The 26,536-nt window shown below is 47.8% G+C and overlaps 1 protein-coding gene across 1 annotated transcript in view; it reads left to right on the plus strand.

Annotated features, from left to right (window-relative positions):
• LOC137526222 (protein mono-ADP-ribosyltransferase PARP14-like) overlaps positions 1-26,536 on the plus strand; it is a 494,364-nt gene that overhangs the window by 244,092 nt on the left and 223,736 nt on the right. The window contains exons 6-7 of the mRNA XM_068247439.1: positions 11,240-13,497; positions 19,380-19,616. Of these exons, the coding sequence (XP_068103540.1) occupies positions 11,240-13,497; positions 19,380-19,616 (2,495 nt within the window). The remainder of the gene's footprint in view (positions 1-11,239; positions 13,498-19,379; positions 19,617-26,536) is intronic.

The following is a 26,536-nucleotide window of genomic DNA, read 5'->3' on the forward strand; positions in this document are numbered from 1 at the left end:
TCTTCTTCTTCATCTTCTTCTTCTTCTTCTTCATCTTCTTCTTCTTCTTCTTCTTCATCTTCTTCTTCTTCTTCTTCATCTTCTTCTTCTTCTTCATCTTCTTCTTCTTCTTCTTCTACTTCTTCTTCTTCTTCTTCTTCTTCTTCTTCTTCTTCTTCTTCTTCTTCTTCTTCTTCTTCTTCTTCTTCTTCTTCTTCTTCTTCTTCTTCTTCTTCTTCTTCTTCTTCTTCTTCTTCTTCTTCTTCATCTTCTTCTTCTTCTTCTTCTTCTTCTTCTTCTTCTTCATCTTCTTCATCTTCTTCTTCTTCATCTTATTTTTCTATATCTTCTTTTTCTATATCTTCTTCTTCTTATTATTTTTCTATTTCTTCTTCTTCTTTTTCTATATCTTCTTCTTATTATTATTTTTCTATTTTTTCTTCTTCTTCTTTTTCTATATCTTCTTCTTCTTCTCCTTCATCTTCTTCTTCTTTTTCTATATCTTCTTCTTCTATATCGTCTTCTTCTTCTTCACTTATTTCTCTTCTATATTTTTTTTTTTAAAGAAATGCAGCTATTTTTGAGCGTAATAGCTGGTGGCGCATGGTGGAAGCGCCATTGTATGTGCTCCCTGGCAGTGGAAACACACAGACAGCAGGAGGTAAATTCAGCAAGAGCAGCAGCAGGAGGAGGATGATTGTGTGGCAGCAGGCAGTCAATGAGGCAGGCAGCGAGACATAATAGGCTGTGGTACCTAGCGGTGGTACCAGGCCGTAAATACACAGCATGAGGTTCCAGACAGCGGTCATGAAGCCCACATCGTGTCCAATACACAACTGGGACATCACAGTTTTCAACCCGGACACCTCTAAAAATAATATCACAAAGTATTAAAAAGTATATATATATTTTTTTTAAAGAAATGCAGCTATTTTTGAGCGTAATAGCTGGTGGCGTATGGTGGAAGCGCCATTGTATGTGCTACCTGGCAGTGGAAACACACAGACAGCAGGAGGTAAATTCAGCAAGAGCAGCAGCAGGAGGAGGATGATTGTGTGGCAGCAGGCAGTAAATGAGGCAGGCCGCGAGACATAATAGGCTGTGGTACCTAGCGGTGGTACCAGGCCGTAAATACACAGCATGAGGTTCCAGACAGCGGTCGTGAAGCCCACATCGTGTCCAATACACAACTGGGACATCACAGTTTTCAAAATGGACACCTCTAAAAATAATATCACAAAGTATTAAAAAGTATATATATATTTTTTTAAAGAAATGCAGCTATTTTTGAGCGTAATAGCTGGTGGTGCATGGTGGAAGCGCCATTGTATGTGCTCCCTGGCAGTGGAAACACACAGACAGCAGGAGGTAAATTCAGCAAGAGCAGCAGCAGGAGGAGGATGATTGTGTGGCAGCAGGCAGTCAATGAGGCAGGCAGCGAGACATAATAGGCTGTGGTACCTAGCGGTGGTACCAGGCCGTAAATACACAGAATGAGGTTCCAGACAGCGGTCGTGAAGCCCACATCGTGTCCAATACACAACTGGGACATCACAGTTTTCAACCCGGACACCTCAGAAAAATTAAAACTTTTTTATTTTTTAATGGTTTATTTTTTATTTTTACAGCAAATTACACATATAGCTATTGTTGGACGTAATAGCTGGTGGCAGAGTGGCAGCAGAAGGTAAAATCTGTGTACCCTGGCAGTGGGAAACACAGACAGACAGACAGCAGCAGCAGCAGCAGGAGGAATGGAGGAGTAGTGTGAGTGTGGCAGCAGGTAGGTAGGCAGCGTGACATAATAGCCCTGGTACCTAGCGGTGATACCAGGGCTGTAAATAAACACAACAGGAGGTCCCAGACAGCGGTCGTGCAGCCCACATCGTGTGCAATACACAACTGGGACAACACAGTTTTCAACCCGGGCACCTCAGAAAAATTAAAACTTTTTTTTTTTAATGGTTTACTTTTTTTTTTTTTTTTTACAGCAAATTTAAAATATAGCTATTGTTGGACGTAATAGCTGGTGGCAGAGTGGCAGCAGAAGGTAAAATCTGTGTACCCTGGCAGTGGGAAACACAGACAGACAGCAGAAGGGCAGTACACAGCAGCCCACTGTAGGTGTAAAATGTGTGGCTACAGGCGACGTAATAGTCAAACTGAACCAGGCTGGCTTAGTAGTGAGCAGGAGCCAGGAGGTGGTAAAGGGTGGGAAGGCATATTAACGATGGTTCCGGCAGCCAGTTCATGTCCCCCTCTCGCCGACAACAGGGGCCAGGAACTCGCCTTCCACCCACGCCTGGTTCATCTTGAGAAACGTCAGTCTGTCCACAGACTTGTGAGACAGACGTGAGCGTTTCTCGGTGACCACGCCACCAGCTGCACTGAAGCAGCGCTCGGACAGCACGCTGGAAGGGGGCAGGACAGCACTTCCAGGGCGTACTGCGCCAGCTCGCTCCAGATCTCCAGGCGCTTGACCCAATACTCCATGGGATCAACAGGGGCATCGCTGTCAAGCCCGCTGTAGGACCCCATGTAGTCAGCCACCATGCGGGTCAGGTGCTGGCTGTGACTGGAGGAGGATGCTGCTGCATGCACCTCCTCTTTAGTCACTGCTGGAGCCTCTACAGTCCTGTAGAGCTCGTTGCTGAGAGACAGCAGGTCTGTGGGGCGCTTGCTGCTGGATGCAGGCACCTGCTGCTGCCTCTGTGCTGGCTATACAGTGGGGGTGGAAGGCTGGGGGAAGGCTTCCTCCAAGCGTTCAACAAGGGCCTGCTGCAAGCTCCTTATTTGTTGCGCTGGGTCTCCTCCTGCAGGAGGCAGGAACTGGCTCAACTTCCCCTTGAGGCGCGGGTCCAACATCATGCTGATCCAGATGTCCTCCCTCTGCTTCATCTGGATCACCCTGGGGTCCTTGCGCAGGCACGTCAGCATGTGCGCTGCCATTGGGAAGAGGCGGGCCATGTGTGCTGGCACATCGACGGCAGTGCTGTCCTCATCCTCCTCCTCCGAGCGTGTACGGCAGGAGTTGGGAGCACATGGCCCGTGCCAGCAAGCCGTTCAGCTGACGCACGCAACGGCTGCTGGGAGGCAGAGCCCTAACCACCCCCTGGAAGGACTCGCTCAAAAGGCTCTGGCGTTGCCTTTTGCTAGCATGGGAACCAGCGGAGACAGCAGAGGAGGCCACTGAGGACTGGCTGCCAGAACAGGCCTCAGTGTCGGCGGCAGGAGTTGCAGAGGGGGGAGGAGCAGTGCGTTTCCGCACTCCTGCTGGTGCTGCTGGAAGAGCAGGAGGGCGGGTGGCTGCTGTTGCTGCTGCTGCTGCTGAAGGCTGTGCAGTGATGGGTGTGGTGCCACTGCCAGCACCAGATGCCTTCAGCCTCTGGAACTCCTCATGCTGGTGGTAATGTTTAGCAGCAAGATGGTTGATCAGAGAGCTGGTGATGAACTTTAAGGGGTCTGCACCTCTGCTCAACTTCCGCTGACAGTGGTTGCAAGTGGCGTACTTGCTGTCAACTGTGGGCATGGTGAAAAATTGCCAGATTGGTGACAAGAAAAGCCCCCTACGGCCTGGAGCCGCTGCTGCCTGTCTCCCTGTAGTGGTTGGGGGGGGGGGGGGGGGCTTGGGTGCGGCTGGTGGTGGTACTGGCAGATGCTGCTGCTGTTGCTGCTGAGCCTGAGACACCAGCAGGCTGTGGGACCTGCCTACTGCTGCCAATGCTTGCAATGATGCGCCTCCTTGCAAGGCCCACAAGCGCATCCTCCTCCTCCTCCTCAGAGCTGCTGATGATGACATCCCCAGGTGCTGGTGGTGGCGGCACCCAGTCTTTGTCTGTCACCACGTCATCATCATCATCATCATCAACCCCTCCTGAAACATGTCCTGCTGGCATGATGACCCCCCAAACTCCTCTCCTGATGCATGGATGGGCTGCTTGACTGTCGCCACAGTCTTGCTGTCCAATCTCTCATGCCTCATCCCCCAAAGTGCCCATCAGCATCTCCTCCTCCAAATCGCCAACAACAGCAGACAATTGACTCATGATGCCTGGGGTCAAAAGACTGCTGAATGACAGATCGCCAACTGACGGTGAACTGGCCTCCTCCCCAGGCCCTGCTGAGCGGCTGCTGCGAACAGGGGTGGTGGTGGTGGTGGTGGTGAGGGTGGAGGCCTCGGATGCAGAGCTGATGGCGGGCTGCTCATCCTCCGTCATCAGTTGCACCACAGTGGCTGCATCCTTTTCCTCAATGGGACGTTTCCGACCCGGCTGGAGGAAAATAGGAGCAGGTACTACACGCTGCTGCTGCTGTGTCTCTGCAGCGTGAGTTGCTCCTGCTGGGCGGCGCCCAAGGCGTCTACGGTCAGTGGCTATAGGCGGAATGTTAGCCACTGACGCAGCTGCTGCTGCTGCGGAACTGTGCATGGTGGCACGGCCGCGGCTTGCCACAATGCTGCTCCCTCTCCTCCTGATTCCCTTGCTGCCCTTCCCCTTGCCCAAACCGCGCTGGCTGCCACTTCCAGACATCTTAGATGTTTTGGGCGTAAACAAAAAAGTTTTTTAAAAGGGCGGGTGAAAAAGTGGGGTACTTTAATGGAGTGGGTTGGTGGGTGAGGTGACACTAATCACTAAGTGATTAGATCGCTAAGTGATTACTAGTACAGTACAAATACAAAATACAATAATTAGGAATCAGTAAGTGTGAACAGTGAACAGTGAGTGTGTCCCCTAGTACACTAACTAGAAAATACAATAATCAGTAGTAATCAGATTCAGTAGAAGGAAATAGAGTGTGTGTACACTACAGACAGTGCACGCACACACACACGCAGGAGCTAGCCTATGAACAGTGACTGAGTGTCCCTCCCTAGTACAGTAAGAACTAGAAAATACAATAATCAGATTCAGTAGTAATCAGATGATTCAGTAGAAGGGAATACTGTGTACTGTACACTACAGACAGTGCACGCACACACACACGCAGGAGCTATGAACAGTAACAGTGAGTGTCCCTAGTACAGTATACAAAATACAATAATCAATCAGTAACTAAAGGACAAGACAGGGTAGAATAAACTGCAGAAACACTGGTATAGATGAGAAATAAAGTAACAAAGGACAGGAGGACAGCTGCCCACACAGGCAAGGCCCTGAGGCCTAAAGCTGTGTAAGCTTGCCTGCAGCAGCAGCTGTCTCTATGTAACACACAAGCTACTAACTAAAATACAATCTCTATCTAGCTAACAACAATATAGGTGTATAGAGCAGGTGTATGTGAGCAAAAACGCTAGGTAGTTGACCACTATAGAGCACTTGCTAAGCCAAAGCACAAAGGAACAGATCTCTCTCTGTACAAAGTCAGGCAAGGACGGAAAAACCGAACATGGCGGCCGCTATTTATAGGGTAGGGGCTGGCCAGGGTCCCCCTCTGTGATTGGCTGCCGTCAGAGGGCCTGGGAGCCCTCTGATTGGCTCTAAGGACATCAATCTGGGCTATGACGCTATTCGAGCTCGGTATTCGAGCTCGAATAGCGCTGTTTGCTCAAATAGCTCGAATAGTGAGTGGGCTATTCGAGTTCACTCGAATAGCCTATTCAAATAGCTGCAGCTATTCGAGCTCGGTATTCGAGCTCGAATAGCTGAAAAAGAGCTTGAATATTCGAGCTACTCGAATATTCGAGCTCTGCTGAGCACCACTGGTGTGGATGGAGGTGGGCATAACTGTGTGGTGTGGATGGTGGTGGGCATAGCTGTGTGGTGTGGATGGTGGTGGGCATAGCTGTGTGGTGTGGATGGTGGTGGGCATAGCTGTGTGGTGTGGATGGTGGTGGGCATAACTGTGTGGTGTGGATGGTGGTGGGCATAGCTGTGTGGTGTGGATGGAGGTGGGCATAGCTGTGTGGTTTGGATGGTGGTGGGCATAGCTGTGTGGTGTAGATGGTGGTGGGCATAGCTGTGTGGTTTGGATGGTGGTGGGCATAGCTGTGTGGTTTGGATGGTGGTGGGCATAGCTGTGTGGTGTGGATGGTGGTGGGCATAGCTGTGTGGTGTGGATGGTGGTGGGCATAGCTGTGTGGTTTGGATGGTGGTGGGCATAGCTGTGTGGTGTGGATGGTGGTGGGCATAGCTGTGTGGTGTGGATGGTGGTGGGCATAGCTGTGTGGTTTGGATGGTGGTGGGCATAGCTGTGTGGTGTGGATGGTGGTGGGCATAGCTGTGTGGTGTGGATGGAGGTGGGCATAGCTGTGTGGTGTGGATGGTGGTGGGCATAGCTGTGTGGTGTGGATGGTGGTGGGCATAGCTGTGTGGTGTGGATGGAGGTGGGCATAGCTGTGTGGTGTGGATGGAGGTGGGCATAACTGTGTAGTGTGGATGGTGGTGGGCATAGCTGTGTGGTGTGGATGGAGGTGGGCATAGCTGTGCGGTGTGGATGGTGGTGGGCATAGCTGTGTGGTGTGGATGGTGGTGGCCATAGCTGTGTGGTGTGGATGGTGGTGGGCATAACTGTGTGGTGTGGATGGTGGTGGGCATAGCTGTGTGGTGTGGATGGTGGTGGGCATAGCTGTGTGGTGCGGATGGTGGTGGGCATAGCTGTGTGGTGCGGATGGTGGTGGGCATAGCTGTGTAGGGTGGATGGTGGTGGGCATAGCTGTGTGGTGTGGATGGAGGTGGGCATAGCTGTGTGGTGTGGATGATGGTGGGCATAACTGTGTGGTGTGGATGGTGGTGGGCATAACTGTGTGGTGTGGATGGTGGTGGGCTGTTATGGTGGTGGGCAGCTCAGCAGGCAGGGGAGGGAGGCATGCACATACTTTACCTGATTCAAAGTCCGTAGGAGCCCCTCAAGCATCTCCCATTTTGCCCCTTTAAAAATTCAGTTTGCCCTGCCATGGTCACCCGCGGTTGTATAACTGTGTTGTGCGGATGGTGGTGGGGTAAGTCAGCAGCTCAGCAGGCACAGGAAGGAGGCATTGTGGTTTACATGGTTCTCATCCTGCCTGGTAGACAGTAGCAGCGCTCTCCCCGATGTGATGCTGGAATGTGACATCACGTCGTGGGAGAGCGCCACTGCGTTCCAACAGGCGGAAAGGGAACCATGGAAACCATGATGCAAAATAGGTAACTTATGTATCCCTGCCTCCCTCCCCTGCCTGCTGAGCTGATGACTCACCACACACTACCATCCACACAGCACAGTTACACAAGCCACGGGTGGCCGCAGTGGGGCAAACTGAAGGGGCAAAATGGTATATACTTGGGGGGCCCTACGGACTCTGGTGCCAGGGGGTAATGCCCCCCTTGCCTATATTGTAGTGCTGGCCCTTCACACAAACACACTCTCTGGCACACACATACATACACTGTACACACACACACACACACACACACACACACACACACACACACACACACACACACACACACACACACTACACACTACACACACACTACACACACTACACACACACACACACACACACACACACACACACACACACACACACACTACACACACACTACACACACACACACACACACTACACACTACACACACACTACACACACACACTACACACACTACACACACACACACACACACACACTACACACACACACACACTACACACACACACACACACACACACACTACACACACACACACACACTACACACACACTCTGCCACACACATGCGCACACACACACACTGGTACACAAAGACACCCACACACACAGACACACACACACACACACACACACACACACACATGCTGTGGACACACACAGACATCCTGACACACACTGTACACACACCCTGGCTCACTCAACACGCATACATACAATGTACACACACTTTACAACCCCCCTCCATCCCCCCCTAACCTCCGGACAATCAAACTGCTAAAAGAAGAAAAAATACTTCACCAGCACAGCAGAGACAGCCTTTGAAGTTTCCTTGAGGAGAGGGAGGAGGATCCCACACTCTTTCTCCGGCTGGAGCTGCAGCAGCGTGAAGCCTGTTCCCTCTCATGCCTGTCCGGGGAGAAAGCTCTGCTTGAGCGGCTACACACTCTCCGAGAGTCCCGACGGAAGTTTGGGCACACCGCCCCTCCCTCTCCCCTGTCGCAGGAGCTCTGTTAGCAGATGCACTGAGAGATTCAGTGCAGAGTGGGGCGGCTGCATCAGATATTAGCGCTGTGATACAACACCCGATGAACAGCAGGGTCGGATGTGGAGCGGGGCGCGCTGTCATGGGGAGTTAGGACAGCTGGAGAGATTTACTGCGCTGCTGTCTGCCGCCTCTGTAGCACATGCCGCCTGTAGGCACGTGCCTACAGTGCCTAGTGCTAAATCCGGCCCTGTTAGCACGTCTAAAGACTTTAGACGTGCTAAGTAGGTTAGCACCGCTTTGTGAATCAAGCCCCAAGGCTTTACAGGTCCCTTCATGCATCTAATTAGATTTTTATATTCAAGCCCAACAGCCTCAATCAAGCTACCTTTTGCTCCTCCTAACTTCTTCCAAATTCACAACGGCACGAGACAGGGCTGCCCCCTTTCCCCACTCCTATTTGCCCTCAGTATTGAGCCTCTTGCGGAAGCAATTAGACAAAATGTCAACATAAATGGAGTTAAACATGGTAAGCATGAGTATAAGATCTCTTTATTTGCAGACGACATTCTACTGACCATTGTAAACCCACTCACCTCATTACCAGCTTTACATGACACCCTATCTCTATTTGAGTCTTTATCTGGTTTCAAATTGAATCAGGATAAAATAAAATCTTCTATCAACTCACCATACTCCTAACGGAATACCTTGGGGTGTCTTCTGTCTAAAATGGGGTCATTTGTGGGGTTCCTATACTGCCCTGGCATATTAGGGGCCCTAAACCATGAGGAGTAGTCTTGAAACCAAATGTCGCAAAATGACCTGTGAAATCCTAAAGGTACTCATTGGACTTTGGGCCCTTTAGCGCAGTTAGGGTGCAAAAAAGTGCCACACATGTGGTATCGCCGTACTCAGGAGAAGTAGTATAATGTGTTTTGTGGTGTATTTTTACACATACCCATGCTGGGCGGGAGAAATAACTCTGTAAATGGACAATTGTGTGTAAAAAAAATGAAAACATTGTCATTTACAGAGATATTTCTCCCACCCAGCATGGGTATGTGTAAAAATACACCCCAAAACACATTATAGTACTTCTACTGAGTATGGCAATACCACATGTGTGGCACTTTTTTGCAGCCTAACTGCGCTAAGGGGTCCAAAGTCCAATGAGCACCTTTAGGCTTTACAGGGGTGCTTACAATTTAGCACCCCCCAAAATGTCAGGACAGTAAACACACCCCACAAATGACCCCATTTTGGAAAGTAGACACTTCAAGGTATTCAGAGAGGGGCATGGTGAGTCCGTGGCAGATTTCATTTTTTTTGTTAGCAGAAATGGAAACTTTTTTTTTTTTTTTTTTTGTCACAAAGTGTCATTTTCCGCTTACTTGTGACAAAAAATAATATCTTCTATGAACTCACTATGCCTCTCAGTGAATACTTTGGGATGTCTTCTTTCCAAAATGGGGTCATTTGGGGGGTATTTATACTATCCTGGAATTCTAGCCCCTCATGAAACATGACAGGGGGTCAGAAAAGTCATAGATGCTTGAAAATGGGAAAATTCACTTTTTGCACCATAGTTTGTAAACGCTATAACTTTTATCCAAACCAATAAATATACACTGAATGGGTTTTTTTTAATCAAAAACATGTTTGTCCACATTTTTCGCGCTGCATGTATACAGAAATTTTACTTTATTTGAAAAATGTCAGCACAGAAAGTTAAAAACAAATTTTTTTTGCCAAAATTCATGTCTTTTTTGATGAATATAATAAAAAGTAAAAATCGCAGGAGCAATCAAATAGCACCAAAAGAAAGCTTTATTAGTGACAAGAAAAGGATCCAAAATTCATTTAGGTGGTAGGTTGTATGAGCGAGCAATAAACCGTGAAAGCTGCAGTGGTCTGAATGGAAAAAAAGTGCCTGGTCCTTAAGGGGTAGAAAGACTGTGGTCCTCAAGTGGTTAAAAAAAGAATTTGCTTGAAGGCCATCCGAATTCGTGTTCACAATTTTTACCTGAATTCAATTACCAATCATGACTCGAATTCAAATCAAATTTGATGCGTGTGATCAAGGTTGAATCCGAATTTGACCAGGACCCGAATTCGAATGTACTCGAATTGAATTTGGGTACATTCGAGCATGACTGCTCACAGGGCCGGCCCGCTCATGAGGCGGGGTGAAACTTTTGCCTCAGGCGGCACATTTCTAGGGGCGGCATCCGCCCATCGGTGGGTGCGGGGAGCCGGCCACCGAGCTGGAGGGGTAGCGGGCAGGACGGGGGTATTGGGCCTAGCAGCGGGGAGGGGGTCGGACCCCCCCTCCCTCGTCTGGGTCCCCCGTCCTCCGCTCCCCTCCAGCCTTAAATAGATCAGAAGCAGCCGCTACTCGTAAGCGGCAGTGGGCGGGGAGGACTCACCTCTTCCTCGCTCTATCCAGCGTGCGCTCCACTGACGTCACTTCCTGCAACGCCACCCACTGTATTGTAAGTGGACGGCGTTGCAGGAAGTGACGTCAGTGGAGCGCATGCTGGATAGAGCGAGGAAGAGGTGAGTCCTCCCCGCCCACTGCCTCTTACGAGTAGCGGCTGCTTCTGATCTATTTAAGGCTGGAGGGGAGTGCAGATCGAGGGACCCAGGCGAGGGAGGGGGGGTCCGACCCCCCTCCCCGCCGCTAGGCCCAATACCCCAGTCCTGCCCGCTACCCCTCCAGCTCGGGGGGGGGGCGGCAGCAATAATTTTTCAAAATTTGCCTTAGGCGGCAAAAAGTCTAGGGCCGGCCCTGACTGCTCACAGCCAGCCACCATGTTTTTGTATTGAACTGCAGCATGTTATGCCTTATGTTGTTGCATGTGCTTTATTGCTGAGTAAATTGTCGGGTGCTGTGCGATCATTCCAAATAGACTGTGTGTGTGGGGTGGGAGGGGAAGCAGCGCATCCTCACAAGTTTGCCTCATGCAGCAAAAAGTCCCAAACCGGCCCTGAAGAGGGATACATGATTTTTACACTTGTGGTTGTGATGCGATTGATATTAGACAAGATTATTTACTAACAGGCAATAAATCTGGTAGGATAAATTAGGGTTTTATTGTTGTTTTTGACTGTTGGATCATGATGAGTCTTCTTATCTTCTCTTCCAGATGTAAAGAGAGTCCTGAAGATGGAACATGTGTTTGGCAAGGCCAGGATATCCGTGTATCCATACTACCCACTGCTGGGTGTAACACTCTATGGAAGGAAAGGACCTTGTGTAGAAATACCGAAACCTATAGAGATCTCAATCAGTCCATACATACTGGAACACATCATGAAAGATGGTGACCTAAAGCTCAGCATGGAAGAGAAGATGAAGAGTAAACACTGTGAGATCATATGGCCAGATCTAGGAAACCAGAATCCGGTCCTCAAACTCGTCTTCCCTCCTGCCCTGTCTACCCAACTCAGGACCATGACAAAGGTTCTGCTTAAGTGGAAAGATGAGGTTTATAGCGCATTTTCACCACTCATATCAGAATTTGAAGTCCTAGAGTGTAAAATGCATCAGTTCGCCTGGGAAGTCATTGGAGACCAGATCAAGAGCCCTCCGTATAATAGAGTACTGGTCAAGCCTGATTTTTCTGCAGAGAAGGTTTTCCTGGCAGGACTTTCCAAGGATGTTTCTGAGCTTTGCCCGACATTCAGAAAACTGATAGAAGAAACCACAAAAGAAATAGAAAGAAAGACTCAAGGTGTGATAGAGGACATAGCCATATCCATAGTTCTCTTTCAGATGATGTGCAATATAGGCCTGAAGAGAACAATACAGGCGAAAGTCCCACAGCTGAAGATTGTCTATGATTTACCCACAAAGAGTGCCCAACTTTCCGGACTGAGAGATGAGGTTCTCACTGCCAGATGTGAGATACTCAGTATGAAACAGGAAATGAGATCTAAATCCATCCAGATAAATCCACACCTCATTGAGTTCCTAATGACCACTGATAATGAAGAGCTGTCAGATCAGATATTTTTGCGGGACAACATTAATGCCCTGATGGAAACTGAGGATAACTCTGTTAAACTAACATATCACACCAAGGAAGACTTAACAGAGGCTGAGAAACAAATACGCCAAAAACTTTCCTGTAAACAAATTTCTGTTGAAGACAAGAGACTCCTAAGATCTCCAGAGTGGAGAAGTCTTCACTCACATCTGCTTGAGACATTTAATGCAGAGAAATGCTCAGTTCTGATCCTGGAATGTCCTTCTGGAGCACCTGATGATGTGGTTATTGCCGGTCTGACTTCAGTCGTACAAGACTGTTACCAAGAAGTCAGTGACTTTATGGAGAAAAATTCCGCAATACAAAGAGATATTACTGTTACGTCACTGGCAGTGATGCAGTTCATCCAGGAGGAAAGGAGGGAGATGTGGCAGAAGTTACAAGATGATGTTAATGTGATAAAGAACCAGAATGGCCTATGCTTGTCTGGTCCAAGAATGCAGGTCCAAGAGGCCTCATCACTCCTTGAGAACATTCTATCCTCACTTTGTTTGGATACTCTGCGTATTGATAAACCAGGAGCCAGAAAATATTTTATGCAGAAGAAAGATGAGCATATAATAACAGCAAAATCATTATTTAAGTGTGTGATCTGTTTAGAGGCTGGTGGAGACTACAACACAACAGGCAAACTCAGGTATCAAGTGACTTTCCCCAATGGCATTACCCTCTCTGTATATAAGGATGACCTGTGCTGTCACAAGGTAGATGTTATTGTCAATGCAGCCAATGAAGACCTGCAACACGCTGGGGGTTTAGCTAGAGCTATTCAGGATGCAGCAGGACAAATACTGAAAGACGAGAGTGATCGTATAATCAGGAGAGATGGTAGATTGTCACCTGGTGATGCAGTCATTACTGGTGCCGGTAACTTGCCATGCAAGCAGGTTATACATACAGTTGGTCCTCAATGGGATTCAACATCAGCATCAAGATGTGAACGTCTCCTAAGAAAGGCAATTACCAGCAGTTTACAGCTGGCTTCCGAGAGAGGACATCGATCAATAGCAATTCCAGCCGTCAGCTCCGGTGTTTTTGGATTCCCTCTAAAGCCATGCATTGAAAACATAACGGAAGCCATACAGGAGTACATAGAGTTGGCAGGACAAAAAAACACCTTGCAGAGAATACATCTTGTGGACACGATTGAAGAAACTGTGAGGATTTTTTCTGAAGTTGCAAGTGTCAGATTTGGCAAGCAAACAGCTGAGGCCTCTGCAGCACTGCAGCCTCAGACTGGCATAAATATGGTGGAAAAGCCACAAGCACACGTGACTGGACATAACGACGAAACCTTAAAGACTAATGAAGCACTCACCATCAAGCTAGTCCAGCAGAACATTGAAGACTGTACGGTATGTAGAGTCATTGCCATTACATTTACCGCTGTAACTGAAGGAAGAACTGTCATTTCAGAACGATCACATTACGTTTAGGGCAAAAGGCAGGCAAGATGCCTACACAGGCAATGAGAAGCAGGGAGACATTTTTTTAATCGTATGCTCATACCACACTATAGTGCCACCTGACAGCAATATATCTAAAGAGAAAATCTAGATTTGTTGTCAAAAATATCTTTTCTAAATCATGGAAGTTCTGAGATTTCCCTGAGCGATCATCTATTGGCTACTGTAGCCACTGATATGAGTGCTCTGGGATCACAACCAGAATGCTGCAAGCAGCATTTCGCGATTGCTCCTCAATTGCAACACTGCTAGGGAGACCACCCCATAGGGAATCACTGTTCACTGGCATAGGGATTTGCCGATTGCCAGCAAATGGCAAGCGCTGCCAAAGCATGCCTAGTGGGCATAAGATATATGCATAATTGTTTAGGTGCAACTATTGATGAATTTTAAGGGAAAAAGTCGCGTCTAGTTAAAAATGGTGCCGGCAAAAAAATGGCGCCCCCTTCTGCCCGATATATGTTTAAAACGATATTTATCGTTTTAAAGGTTAAAATAGTGCAGAACTTTTGAACGAAATTTATCGGTTTAAAACTTTTTTTTTTTTGTCCTGCCTGAACGATATTTATCGTTTTAACCCTTGCTTTGCTGCCGTTTGGAAAATATCTGCCCGCCGGCTTTAATGTTTAATAGCAAAGCCCCCTTAAAAGCTAAAAACACCAAATTTGCAGGGAATGTTAAGAAGAAAATTGTGAACAAGAGGAATTTTTTTTTTTTCAAAAAGGCCTTATAGTTTTTGAGAAAATCGATTTTGAATATTCTTCTTCTGACCGTGGGAAAATTAAACGCCCGCCGACTTTAGCGGTTAATAGCAAAGCCCCTTTAAATGCCAGAAACCTCAAATGTGTAGGGAATGTTAAGGAGAATAGTGGGAACACGAAGAAAAAAAAATGTTCAAAAAGACCTTATAGCTTTTGAGAAAATCGATTTTAAATCTTCAAAGAGGAAATGTTTCTATTTAAATCGCGTACTGACATTTCCGTGGCAGCATAGCAAGGGTTAAAACGATAAATATCGTTTGGGAGCAATACAAATATAAACGATAAATATCGTTTTTAAAGCCGGCGCCATTTTTTAGCTGTCAAAAACGAAAAATAACTAACGATAGTGGTTCTCTATGGGGCGCCGTTATTTAACTACGATAACTGGCGCCATTTTTAACGGACACGAAAAAGTCTATCCGCTGGGGTGGATGTTTCTGCTTGGGAAAGTTTCATGAGATATGAGCAGTTTGTGGGTTTTCTGATGACATTTGACTCCTCTTGGTTTAGGAAGCAGATGTAATGTAACATATGAACACATGCTCATAAATAGCCAAAACAAATCAACCACATTCTAAATTGATCATGTTTTCCTTTATGAATTAGGTGAATTACTCAAAGAAGGGAAACCCGGAATTGATTGGGAGCAATAAGTTAATTAATGATGATATTAATTATCCAAAAAAAAAAAACTTTTTTTCATGCATCCTGCCAACAATAATATATGAAAAGCAACAGGAAAAGAGGATTGGCTCTTGGGTGCATGAAATTTGATATACAACTTTATTAATACAAAAATCCTAAAACTAGACATATACACACACAACAATCTAAGTATATAAACATTAAAATACAGTTCCGCCACAAAACGCCGCTAAGGGCTCAGAAACCTCCATCATAACTATGGGGCTGCAGTCCCCAAAAGGCTAATTGGTAAAATATTTTAGCTGGTGTGAAAAGCATGCATAGGACCTTGATGAATGTAGTTCTCCATTTGTGGAAATACTGGAGAGTTCACAAGAAAAATAAAGCAACTAAAGCCCCCCACTCGCAGGGGCTGAAAATGCAGCAGATGAACCATGCACTGAGAAATGCTGTTGATGTCCACAAAAATGCGTCCCCCACTCGCAGGGATGGAAAAAGAGGTGGTTAGTAAAACAGGCAAGCTGTCAACATGCTGTTGGTTAGTGGTATAATTCCGAACAGTGATGATATAGAGCCGGTAACAACAGGTAACAACAGTAGCATCTGCAGCAGGGTTAATGAAGCCATGCACAGGCAAGCAGTGTGTTGAAATGGTGCCAGCAGATATCCAGTGCTATGAATCCACTAGAATGTGATGGACATATGTCCCAAGCTTGGGTGCAGTGATAGGGCTGATCCCAGTAAAGTATCAAAGTTCCAATGATATTGAAGGTCCGGGTATATGATGCATGTATAGTAATATAGTTACCAATCCAGCTGCCGTAATGATGTCCAGCAAAAAATATTTTTGTTGATGATGGAGAGGAGTCCCAGGCGGCAGGGTGGCAGAGTTACCTCGCTGTAAAGTAGCCTAACATGTTTCGCCGTTATCTAACGGCCTTCTCAAAGGCAGACGGCGGAGAGCGTATTGCTAGGACGCCATGGCGGCGTTCTTATACTAGCCGCGTTCATCCTCGGCCCCGGCCCCGCCCCCCGCGTGCTCTCACATGGACGCTCCGCATCACAGCGCGGAGACGTCAGGAAGTGCGCCGCTGGAGCGCAAACATGCGCTCCATCCCGGCAAGCCGGAAGAGAACATCCTAAAGCGGACGTCCACTGTGACGCATCCAAAGGAGGAGGGCAGGGGGCGGAGGGCGGAGAGGGGCGGGGGAGAACCGGCAAGAAACAAACAATCAAAACAATAATATCGGCAACATGTAACCCAACCCATCGTGGTCAACGCTGCGGAGCAGAGTAAACCACAGGCAATTACACAATGGCTGATATGGCCATATACAAAAACGTACATTACATAGTCTAACATACAGAAGGTATGGACAGCCGTGCTAATTTAGTAAATAGCACATGGGCAAGCAAAAATGCCCTGTCCATAATGTTGAATGGGCAGTATAAGCGTGACAGTGGGAACGAAACCAGAGGTAAGGATATGCCAGTGCCGCTGGAGAATGCCATCCACCCGCCGATTTTGGTCACTATATCGCGTAATAAGACGGGTTTCTTCAAAACTAGTCGAGGTCTTAGGCCTCTTTTGTAAGAGATCGAGGCGATTAGTTGATTTAGCTCGTTTGTATGCTTTTTTGAGCCAACGGTCTTTATAGCCTCTTTCCTTAAACCGGCATCGTAGCAATTTAGCTTCCTTTTCAAATGTGACATCATCAGTGCAATTTCGCCGGACACGTAAATATTGTCCGGTAGGTATGCCACGTATAGTATGTGATGGATGCGCACTGCTCGCGTGTAAATAGGCATTAGATGCTGTAGATTTACGATAAATCTGGGTGGATAGATGGCCTTCCCCATCGACACTGACAGTAAGATCCAGAAAAGAGATCGAGCTGGGATGACTATCCATAGTAAATCTCAGGTTCCAATCATTACAATTCAAACTTTAAATCCCCAATTTCCCGCCATGTTCATTTTGAACATCGGGGGGATGCCCGTTATGTTAGTTTCATAGGACTCGATGTAATACATCGACATCCTAGGGGGGGGGGTGTGGACAGAGCTTTACTCCAATTAGAGTCTCGTTGGATTTTTAATCTTGGGGCAACGAAAGACAAAGGCCTGAATGACAGCATTAACTACCGGGTCTTTCTCCCGAATTAGGCTTGTTGGTGGAATAAGTCCTTCAGCTGCTTCTAGGTTCTGCTCCCCTGCCTCTCAATTTATCCATCTGTGCGTTCTCTGCCTCACCTGTCTGGGGGGAAATTGCCCTCCTCTCTGGTTTCGTTCCCACTGTCACGCTTATACTGCCCATTCAACATTATGGACAGGGCATTTTTGCTTGCCCATGTGCTATTTACTAAATTAGCACGGCTGTCCATACCTTCTGTATGTTAGACTATGTAATGTACGTTTTTGTATATGGCCATATCAGCCATTGTGTAATTGCCTGTGGTTTACTCTGCTCCGCAGCGTTGACCACGATGGGTTGGGTTACATGTTGCCGATATTATTGTTTTGATTGTTTGTTTCTTGCCGGTTCTCCCCCGCCCCTCTCCGCCCTCCGCCCCCTGCCCTCCTCCTTTGGATGCGTCACAGTGGACGTCCGCTTTAGGATGTTCTCTTCCGGCTTGCCGGGATGGAGCGCATGTTTGCGCTCCAGCGGCGCACTTCCTGACGTCTCCGCGCTGTGATGCGGAGCGTCCATGTGAGAGCACGCGGGGGGCGGGGCCGGGGCCGAGGATGAACGCGGCTAGTATAAGAACGCCGCCATGGCGTCCTAGCAATACGCTCTCCGCCGTCTGCCTTTGAGAAGGCCGTTAGATAACGGCGAAACATGTTAGGCTACTTTACAGCGAGGTAACTCTGCCACCCTGCCGCCTGGGACTCCTCTCCATCATCAACAAAAATATTTTTTGCTGGACATCATTACGGCAGCTGGATTGGTAACTATATTACTATACATGCATCATATACCCGGACCTTCAATATCATTGGAACTTTGATACTTTACTGGGATCAGCCCTATCACTGCACCCAAGCTTGGGACATATGTCCATCACATTCTAGTGGATTCATAGCACTGGATATCTGCTGGCACCATTTCAACACACTGCTTGCCTGTGCATGGCTTCATTAACCCTGCTGCAGATGCTACTGTTGTTACCTGTTGTTACCGGCTCTATATCATCACTGTTCGGAATTATACCACTAACCAACAGCATGTTGACAGCTTGCCTGTTTTACTAACCACCTCTTTTTCCATCCCTGCGAGTGGGGGACGCATTTTTGTGGACATCAACAGCATTTCTCAGTGCATGGTTCATCTGCTGCATTTTCAGCCCCTGCGAGTGGGGGGCTTTAGTTGCTTTATTTTTCTTGTGAACTCTCCAGTATTTCCACAAATGGAGAACTACATTCATCAAGGTCCTATGCATGCTTTTCACACCAGCTAAAATATTTTACCAATTAGCCTTTTGGGGACTGCAGCCCCATAGTTATGATGGAGGTTTCTGAGCCCTTAGCGGCGTTTTGTGGCGGAACTGTATTTTAATGTTTATATACTTAGATTGTTGTGTGTGTATATGTCTAGTTTTAGGATTTTTGTATTAATAAAGTTGTATATCAAATTTCATGCACCCAAGAGCCAATCCTCTTTTCCTGTTGCTTTTCATTTTCCTTTATGAAGTCCCCTTGAAGAAGAAGCTATTTTAGAAGAGCTGCTGATGAATAATCCTCATAGTAGCTCCTCGGAGGAAGGAATGACCACGTCAAGGTCTAAATGACCTCAGATGACTGCACCTGATCTTGAAGAAACATCTGCAGTCCTGATAAGGTTCCCATAGATCTAAAGGCTGGTGCACACCAAGAGCAGTTCTAAACGTTTTTTTAAATGCTTTCGGTGGGAAAACCCCTTGGCTAATGAAAGTGAATGGGCTGGTGCACACCAGAGCGGATCGTTTTTTTCTACAAACGCAAACTCGGGTCCTGCAGAATTTTTGAGATTTCTGAGGCGTTTCTGCCTCAATGTAAAGTATAGAAAAGTGGAAAACCGATCTGAAAAATGCTAGATCAGAGCGGTTTTCCAAACATTTTTGTTACAGTAGCTGTTCAGTAACAGCTTTACTGTAACAAAATATAACAAACTCTACACATAAAATGCTCCAAAAAATGCTAGGCATGTTTAGAAAACCCACATGCCTAGAATCGCTCTGAAAAACAGCTTCAAAAACCACTAGCGTTTGCGGATCCGCTAGCGGTTTTTGGTGTGCACCAGCCCTAAGTATGTTTTTACCTGTGAATGTATCATTACTGACTAATAATATCAGGGTTCCTCTTATATGTGACTTCTCTCCACGGCAGACAAATGTGATTGTGAACAGCGTGGGAGATGATTTGGACTTGAACATGGGAGCCGTGGCCAAAGCCTTGTTGCGTCGAGCTGGACCCAAATTACAGACACATCTGAAGGAAGCAAGTGGTGGCACCAAGGTGGTGGAAGGATCTGTGTTTAGCACCAGTGGTTGCCGTCTCAGCTGTAAGGAGGTTCTACATGTCGTCACTCCTTATTGGGACAGCGGCAAAGGAACTTCAGAAAAGGTAAATTCTGGCCCACATAATGTTAAAGAAAACCTGAACTGAAAATTAAAAGTCAAAATAAACATACCCAGGCCATGCTTACCCCCTGTGTAGTCTACTCCTCAATCTCTTTCTCCTCTCCCGCGTCCTGTTTGTTCACTGTGATCAAGGGAATTCTCTGTCCTCCATTTTGAAAATGGCCATTACCCCATAACAGCTTTCTGGTCAGCACACAGTTAAATTGTAACATCGCCCACTTGAGCCATAGGGAAACATGGACATTACCGGGCACATCAGTTGTCCAATAAGCTATAACTGACAGCAACTGATATATAACTGACAGCAACTGATATATTTCAGTTCTGACAGAAGGATCATTGTAAGAAGAAAATGGTGAGCTTCTGAGAGGAACTGATGGCAAGGTAATTGTTTAATGGTCATTTGAAGTTACCTCATGTGCTTATTTTGAATCATTTTACTCAGTACAGGTTCCCTTTAAGTCATCATTAGAGATAGGCCAAAGTATTCGCTCAGTAAATAATTCGCAGCGAAGGTCAGGTATTTGAGCTTGCCGTCTCGGGTGAATACATAGCGTGTTCGATCTGCCCTTATACCTTGTCATAGAATTAAACTTTGACCCCCTACATCAGTCAGCAGACACATGGCAGCCAATCAGCCTACACTCCCTCCCGGACCCTCTCCCCGCCCCCTATAAAAACGCTGGTGCGGCGGCCATGTTAGAATCATTCTTCAGCTGCTAATAGACAGAGAAGGGACAGAGAGCATTGCTGAGATAGGGAAAGCTGTAGCTAGGTCTCTGTTCTTTGTCACCATTGCCTGCTAGCTGTTACAGCATCCTGCTGAAGTCAAAACAGTCCTTCTCGGGAGTAGTATTGCTGCTATTAGTATCCTGCTGAGGCCAGAAGAGTCCTTCTCAGGACTGGTATTGGTTCAAAGGTTATGTTTGCACAGTGCCCTGGCTCCTTACACTGCATCCAGTGCATTGCGAGCTGTATCTCACAGATTTGTGCAGACTTCCAGTGACTCTGCAGAAGTACTGTCCAGCACAAGCAGGGCCGGATTTACCATAAGGCAATGTAGGCACATGCCTACAGGCGCCTGGTGATGGAAAGGCAGCTAATTTCCCTCCCCAAGCACCTCTCTCCCTCCTTCCTTATGTAATTCTGAGGCTACCTAATACTAAGAGACACCTGTTGTTACCTTTGAGGGGCAAGGGAAGTAAGGGAGAAGTGACAGCTGGGCAGCCAGAACACTTGCAGGGGATTTGGCGGGTGTCTGTAGGTTCATGGAGGGCGAAGTCTAGGGTGCGAGGACATCTGTGCCTATAGGCTCCTGTGATGTAAATCCGGGCCTGCATGCATGGAGGGCGGAGTCTAGGGTGCCAGGACATCTGTGCCTATAGGCTCCTGTGATGTAAATCCGGGCCTGCATGCATGGAGGGCGGAGTCTAGGGTGCCAGGACATCTGTGCCTATAGGCTCCTGTGAGGTAAATCTGGGCCTGCATGCATGGAGGGCGGAGTCTAGGGTGCCAGGACATCTGTGCCTATAGGCTCCTGTGATGTAAATCCGGGCCTGCATGCATGGAGGGCGGAGTCTAGGGTGCCAGGACATCTGTGCCTATAGGCTCCTGTGATGTAAATCCGGGCCTGCATGCATGGAGGGCGGAGTCTAGGGTGCCAGGACATCTGTGCCTATAGGCTCCTGTGATGTAAATCCGGGCCTGCATGCATGGAGGGCGGAGTCTAGGGTGCCAGGACATCTGTGCCTATAGGCTCCTGTGATGTAAATCCGGGCCTGCATGCATGGAGGGCGGAGTCTAGGGTGCCAGGACATCTGTGCCTATAGGCTCCTGTGATGTAAATCCAGGCCTGCATGCATGGAGGGCGGAGTCTAGAATGCCAGAACATCTGTGCCTATAGGCTCCTGTGATGTAAATCCGGGCCTGCATGCATGGAGGGCGGAGTCTAGAATGCCAGAACATCTGTGCCTATAGGCTCCTGTGATGTAAATCCGGGCCTGCATGCATGGAGGGCGGAGTCTAGAATGCCAGGACATCTGTGCCTATAGGCTCCTGTGATGTAAATCCGGGCCTGCATGCATGGAGGGCGGAGTCTAGGGTGCCAGGACATCTGTGCCTATAGGTTCCTGTGAGGTAAATCCACGCCTGAGCACAAGCCATCATTCATATCATAAGTGCTATTCTTGCAGTATTTTGATTGTGTAATATCACAGACCCGTGTGAAGTGATCCAGTTCTTCCTCACTGGCAGGATTGTTTTTTTTTTTGCATTGTTTAAAATTGTAAAAAAAAAAAAAAAAAAATGACAGGCAGAGGCAGGCCACACCACAGGGGTCGTAGGTGTCATGCCAGTGTGATTTCCTGTGGTCCTAGTCCTAGAATGATGTCCAGTCAGGGGCATAGCAATAGGGTTGCAGAGGTAGCCACCGCATCGGGGCCCTTGGGTCAGAGGGGCCCTGACGGGCCCTCACTCAACTACAGTATTAGCTCTCTATTGGTCCTGTGCTCATAATAATCACTTCTATAGATACTTTGAATAGTGGTAATCATTAACAAACTGCTCCCCGCCCCCTTCTTGCACCTCTGACACTGTAGGTGCCATTGGCAGGTTTTGGTGTGCCATATCAATAGCCATATATAGAGTGCTGGGGGGGGGGGGGGCATTGTAAAACTTGAATCGGGGCCCACAGCTCCTTAGCTACGCCACTGTGTCCAGTGTTCAGGGGCCTGAACTCCCAAAATGCTGAGGAAGGAGTTGACTGGCTTACACAGCAAACCCCATCTTCTGCCACTTCCTCTCAGAACCTGGACACACCATCCTTCTCTTGCTCTGATTCGGGCATCCCAGGAGTTAATACTCACCCCTCAACCACCACCACTAGCTCATCAGCCGCTTCACTTGATGTGTCAGAGGAGTTATTTACACATCAGATTGAGGAAATGAGTGATGCCCAAGCATTATTGCCAGAAGATGAAGGCAATAATGATGTTACACCACCAGATATGTCTCAGCCAGGCATCAGTACACACATGGACGTAAGGTGTGATGATGATGATGATGATGATGATGATGTAGTACCCGCTGCTGTGCCTTTTGTGAGTTAAAAACACAAACACTGGTGCACATGACAGGCAGGGGCCCTGCACCCCTGCACTACTCGGGACCCTCGAATCCCCATGAAACACCAATAGGGGGAGTGCAGGTGAGCCCCGGTGCTGCCACCGCCAGGGGATTCACCCACACTGCCTCTAGCAAACAACAGCAAAGCCAATTGCAACCTGTGCTACAAGACTGAGTTATGGGAAGTCCACCACCCACCTAGGTACAACTGTTTTGATAAGGAACCTGAGCTCCAAACACCAACGCCAATGAGAGCAACACATGAGGAGAATCAGCACCAAAAGTCTAAGCCACCTTCCTCTTGGTCCAGCATCTTCAGCCGTTTTATCTTCTGCTGTCCTTGCACCTTCACAGCCACCCTCCTCCACTCCGCCTCTCACCTTGAGCAGTTCCTGCTCCTCTGCTCACAGCAGCCAGGTATCCATTAAGGAAATATTTGAGCGGAAGAAGCCAATGTCTGCCAGTCACCCCCTTTCCCGGCACTTAAAAGCTGGCTTGCTGGAACTGTTAAAAGGCAATAGCGCTCCTGCTATGGACACAGTTCTATATGTTATATACACAGAGTCCTAAGATTCCACTTTATCCACTTCCGTGCCAGACTTGCATCCCAGACTAATTTGGAATGACCACCACTACCTCACCCTTAGAAGATGACCCCCGGCTAGATGGGTCACACTCGCCTCTGGGATAATTTTCAGGCAATCCCCCACCTATACTGGCTCCTCTTAGTGGTTCTCTGCCAAACAGTGTATCCACAGCAATCACCTCAAATAAAACAAATGGTCCTTCCCATAGCGTAAAACCGTATGACAATTTTATTTCTATTAAAAATGCACACTCACATTCCAGTAGTAGATTATTATTATTATTATTTATATAGCGCCGACATATTACGCAGCGCTGTACAGTATATATATATATTGTCTTGTCACTAACTGTCCCTCAAAGGAGCTCACAATCTAATCCCTACCATTGCCATATGTCTATATTATGTAGTGTAAGTACTGTAGTCTAGGGCCAATTTTAGGGTGGAGCCAACTAACTTATTGTAACGATCGGTGTCAACACACAGAGAGAATCTGATTATTGGTGATCTGCAGTATCACCAAGAATACAGATATATACCCGATTATTAATGATCTGCAGAATCACCAATAATACAAGTATAACTAACCTCTGGACACCTGACAAGTGTAAGTGTTTGGTGCGACAGTATATGAGCCAGTGATTCCCTGACTGTTGGGAATCAGACTCTACTGCAGTCAAAGGACTCCTTTGAGATGGAGTCCCTGACTGGATTGCAGACAGGTCCCTTTGGGAGGTAGGGAGTCTCTGCAGCTACTGGACACCCCAGGAGGGGGTATCAGTTAGAGAGGTTGGCCAGGCCGGGTCGGCAACACACGAGCAGATTAGGTACAGAGACAGAAGGCTGATTCGGTAACCAGGGACAGGCGGGGTTGGCAACAAGTAATCAGATATGCAAAGGTACCAAATCAGAGAGCAGAAGGAAGGTGAGGAGGGCAATAGGTCATAACAGATATCAAACAGATGCCTGATCTAGAGTGTGAGGTCCTTGGTCTCAACACCCAGGGACTGGTCTAAGATATACACAATGATGATACAGTATCCCTAGTCTTGGGTGTGAGGTCCGGCGTCTCAACACCCTGGAACTAGTCTTAAGTATAACACAATAATAACACAGTATTCTGGCTAAGTGTGGATTCCCAGGTCCACCTGGTTCCACCACACTGGAGGATCTGACTAAGGTCTGAGTGCTAACACATAAGCATTCGCAACAGCAGACAACTGGCAACTGACAAGGAGGAAGTATATATAGCAAGGCGCTCCTCAGCACCACCCAGTCCCATTCAGCCAATCACCTGCTGCGCTGGGATCAGCTGATCGTCCAGATCAGCTGATCCTTCTCCTATTGGCATAAAGGGCTTGCCTGTTAGCGCACGAGCGCGTAGTTCTCCATCTGTGTGCACTAGTGTTGGGCGAACACCTGGATGTTCGGGTTCGCGAACGTTCGCCGAACATGGCCGCGATGTTCAGGTGTTCGCGCCGAACTCCGAACATAATGGAAGTCAATGGGGACCCTAACTTTTGTGCTTTGTGAAGCTTCCTTAGATGCTACATACCCCAAATTTGCAGGGTATGTGCACCTTGGGAGTGGGTACAAGAGGAAAAAAAATATTTGAAAAAGAGCTTATAGTTTTTGAGAAAATTGATTGTAAAGTTTCAAAGGAAAAAATGTCTTTTAAATGCGGAAAATGTAATTTTTCTTTGCACAGGTAACATGCTTTTTGTCGTAAATGTAATACAGATAAGAGGTTCCAGGAAAAGGGACCGGTAACGCTAACCCAGCAGCAGCACACGTGATGGAACAGGAGGAGGGCGGCGCAGGAGGAGAAGGCCACGCTTTGAGACACAACAACCCAGGCCTTGCATGAGGACAAGAAGCGTGCGGATAGCAATGCATTTTGTCGCCATGCATTTGACCTGACTCTTTCTTCAAGCAGTTTTGGAACATTGTGTTTGTACCGTGGATCCAGAAGGGTATAAACCCAGTAATTGGTGTTGTCCAGAATGCGCACAATGCGTGGGTCGCGTTCAATGCAGTCTAGCATGAATTGAGCCATGTGTGCCAGAGTCCTGCCAGAATCCTCATCATCCTCTTGTGAGCGTTGTGATAGTTGTGATGCATCATAGTCGTCACCTTCTTCCTGGTCTGCTTCTGCTGACCATTTGCGCTGAATTGTGAAAGTCCAACGTGCACCGCTCTGGCCCTCGTCAGTGTGGTGGCAGGAAATTCCTGCTCCAACTCCAGCTGTTCCTCCTCCTCTTCTTCGTCATAGCTGCTGGGGCCAGCGTTTCCTGAGGCAGATGGCCTGATGTTGGTATCATCACGCTGATCAATTTCTCCTTCAGATTCCCCCAGTTGCATCATGACAGCTGTTTCCTTGATTTTCAACATTGACTTCTTCAGTAAACACAGCAGTGGTATGGTAATGCTGACTGAAGAGTTGTCACTGCTCACAAGCAACGTGGATTGCTCAAAATTTTGGAGGACTTGGCAGAGGTCAAACATGTTGGCCCAATCGGATCCACAGAAGCTTGGCAGCTGTCCGGATGCGCCTCGGTACTGCGCCGTCATGTACTGGACCACTGCACTCTTCTGCTCGCAAAAGCGGGCTAGCATGTGCAGCGTAGAATTCCAGCTCGTAGGGACATCACACAGCAAGAGATGGTGGGGGAGATTGAAGCGCTCCTGCATCTTGGCGAGTGCCCCCGAAGCAGTACTGGAATTTCTACAATGTTTGGCCACTCGTCGCACCTTCAACAGAAGATCGGCCACGCCTGGGTATGTCCTCAGGAACCGCTGAACTACTAGGTTCATCACGTGCGCCAGGCAAGGGATGTGTGTCAGCTTAGCCAACCTTAAAGCGCGAATGAGATTACTCCCATTATCACACACAACCATGCCCGGTTTCAGGTCCAGCGGTGCCAGCCACAAATCCGTCTGTTCCTTTATTCCCCTCCAAATTTCCTCCCCTGTGTGCTGCTTATCCCCAAGGCAGGTCAGCTTTAGCAACGCTTGCTGACGCATGCCAACAGCTGTGCTGCACTGCTTCCACGATCCTACTGCTGCTGGGTTAGCGTTTCCGGATGAGGTACAGCTTTGAGATGCGTTGGAGGAGAAGGAGTCAGAGAGGTAGGTGCTGCTGTTGTTATCCAGTGGGAGGGACGACGGTGCAGCTGTTTGCGGCGGGGGCAACA

Source organism: Hyperolius riggenbachi, chromosome 7 (genome assembly GCF_040937935.1).
Source record: "Hyperolius riggenbachi isolate aHypRig1 chromosome 7, aHypRig1.pri, whole genome shotgun sequence".
Classification (NCBI taxonomy): Eukaryota; Metazoa; Chordata; class Amphibia; order Anura; family Hyperoliidae; genus Hyperolius; species Hyperolius riggenbachi.